General features: G+C 41.6%; 1 protein-coding gene across 1 annotated transcript in view; it reads left to right on the top strand.

Moving 5' to 3' along the window:
• The window catches only part of PMP2 (peripheral myelin protein 2), a 2,377-nt gene extending 1,669 nt beyond the window's left edge, over positions 1–708 (top strand). Inside the window, exons 2-3 of the mRNA XM_010006399.1 lie at positions 198–370; positions 598–708. Coding sequence (XP_010004701.1) covers positions 198–370; positions 598–708 — 284 coding nt within the window. The remainder of the gene's footprint in view (positions 1–197; positions 371–597) is intronic.
• Positions 709–1,220: the final 512 nt, after the last annotated feature.

Raw genomic sequence — 1,220 nt, 5'->3', positions numbered from 1 at the left:
CCTGCTGAAGGTGCACTCCCTCAGTTGAGGCTACCTCATTCTCTGAACACATTACCTCCACGTATGAGGAATCAGTCTCATCTGAATCAAGCATTCAAGTATTCCTGAAGAAGCTGTTCCTTCTTCTTCCGCTAATGATTTATGGAAGGGTTTCTTGCTTGCTAGAATGTAATGATAGTTTTGTTTCCTGTTTCTAGGAGTGGGATTAGCTTCCCGGAAGATAGGTGGCCTGGCAAAGCCCGATGTGATCATCAGTATGAAGGGGGACATAGTAACCATCAGAACTGAAAGCACCTTCAAAAATACAGCAATCTCTTTCAAACTGGGCCAGCAGTTTGATGAAACAACAGCAGATGACCGAAAAGTCAAGGTAAGGGGGCTAATAATTTCTCGGTGGTCTGGACACATCCTGGCAGAGCACCAGGTGGAGTTTTTCCTATCCTCTGTGCACTATGAGTTTTCCAAACTCTTGAAAGAAACTAATGTTACTAAGAGTGTCATTCGCCAGGAACTTGAATCTTGCTGGACATAAAGTGAATTGCTACTCTAATCTGCAGAGCTCAGACTGCAGCGTAAAACTTCTCTTGACCTTTGCAGAGTGTTGTAACCCTGGAGAAAGGGGCATTGGTGCAAGTGCAGAAGTGGAATGGCAAAGAGAGCACAATAAAAAGAAGACTGGTTGATGGGAAAATGGTGGTGGTAAGTTGACACTCCCTGTACGCTGAAAAAAAGACACAAGGATGCAGCCTTCAGTTTGCTTCAGTCTAAACAGACTATCAATTTTGGTTTTCTCTCTGGCTTATGAGATAAATTAAGAGGTAGAAAAAGGCAACGAAGCTTTGGATAGAAGCTAGAAGGAAATAAATATTTTTCCGTACAGCAGACTGTCTTTTAAATCACTGTATCGGCAGAGCTGCCATAAATTGACAGCATACTTAATGCTCTCAAGATTATTATTCTTAAGGAAATTAGGTTTTCAAATAGCAGAAACTTGTGGAATGGAAATACAGGTTAGCAAGTTGGGTATTGCTCTCCTTGAATGGCTCATACCTTTTTCCTCTCTTTGGAATAAACCCTGTCTACCTTAGAAATCTGATTTTACACCTTTTCACACAACTTTTTCACAATCTCATCAATTCACACACTTCTGTTTGCTTTTTCCAAGTAAGCATGCCAAGATCAGTAGGCAGCTGCTTGAGGTTTATGGGGTGAAAGTCAGC

This window comes from Chaetura pelagica, unplaced genomic scaffold (assembly GCF_000747805.2).
Source record: "Chaetura pelagica isolate M959 unplaced genomic scaffold, ChaPel_1.0 scaffold76, whole genome shotgun sequence".
Taxonomy (NCBI): Eukaryota; Metazoa; Chordata; class Aves; order Apodiformes; family Apodidae; genus Chaetura; species Chaetura pelagica.
The sequence above is the reverse complement of the archived record's forward strand: the minus strand, read 5'-3'. Positions and strand labels throughout refer to the sequence as shown.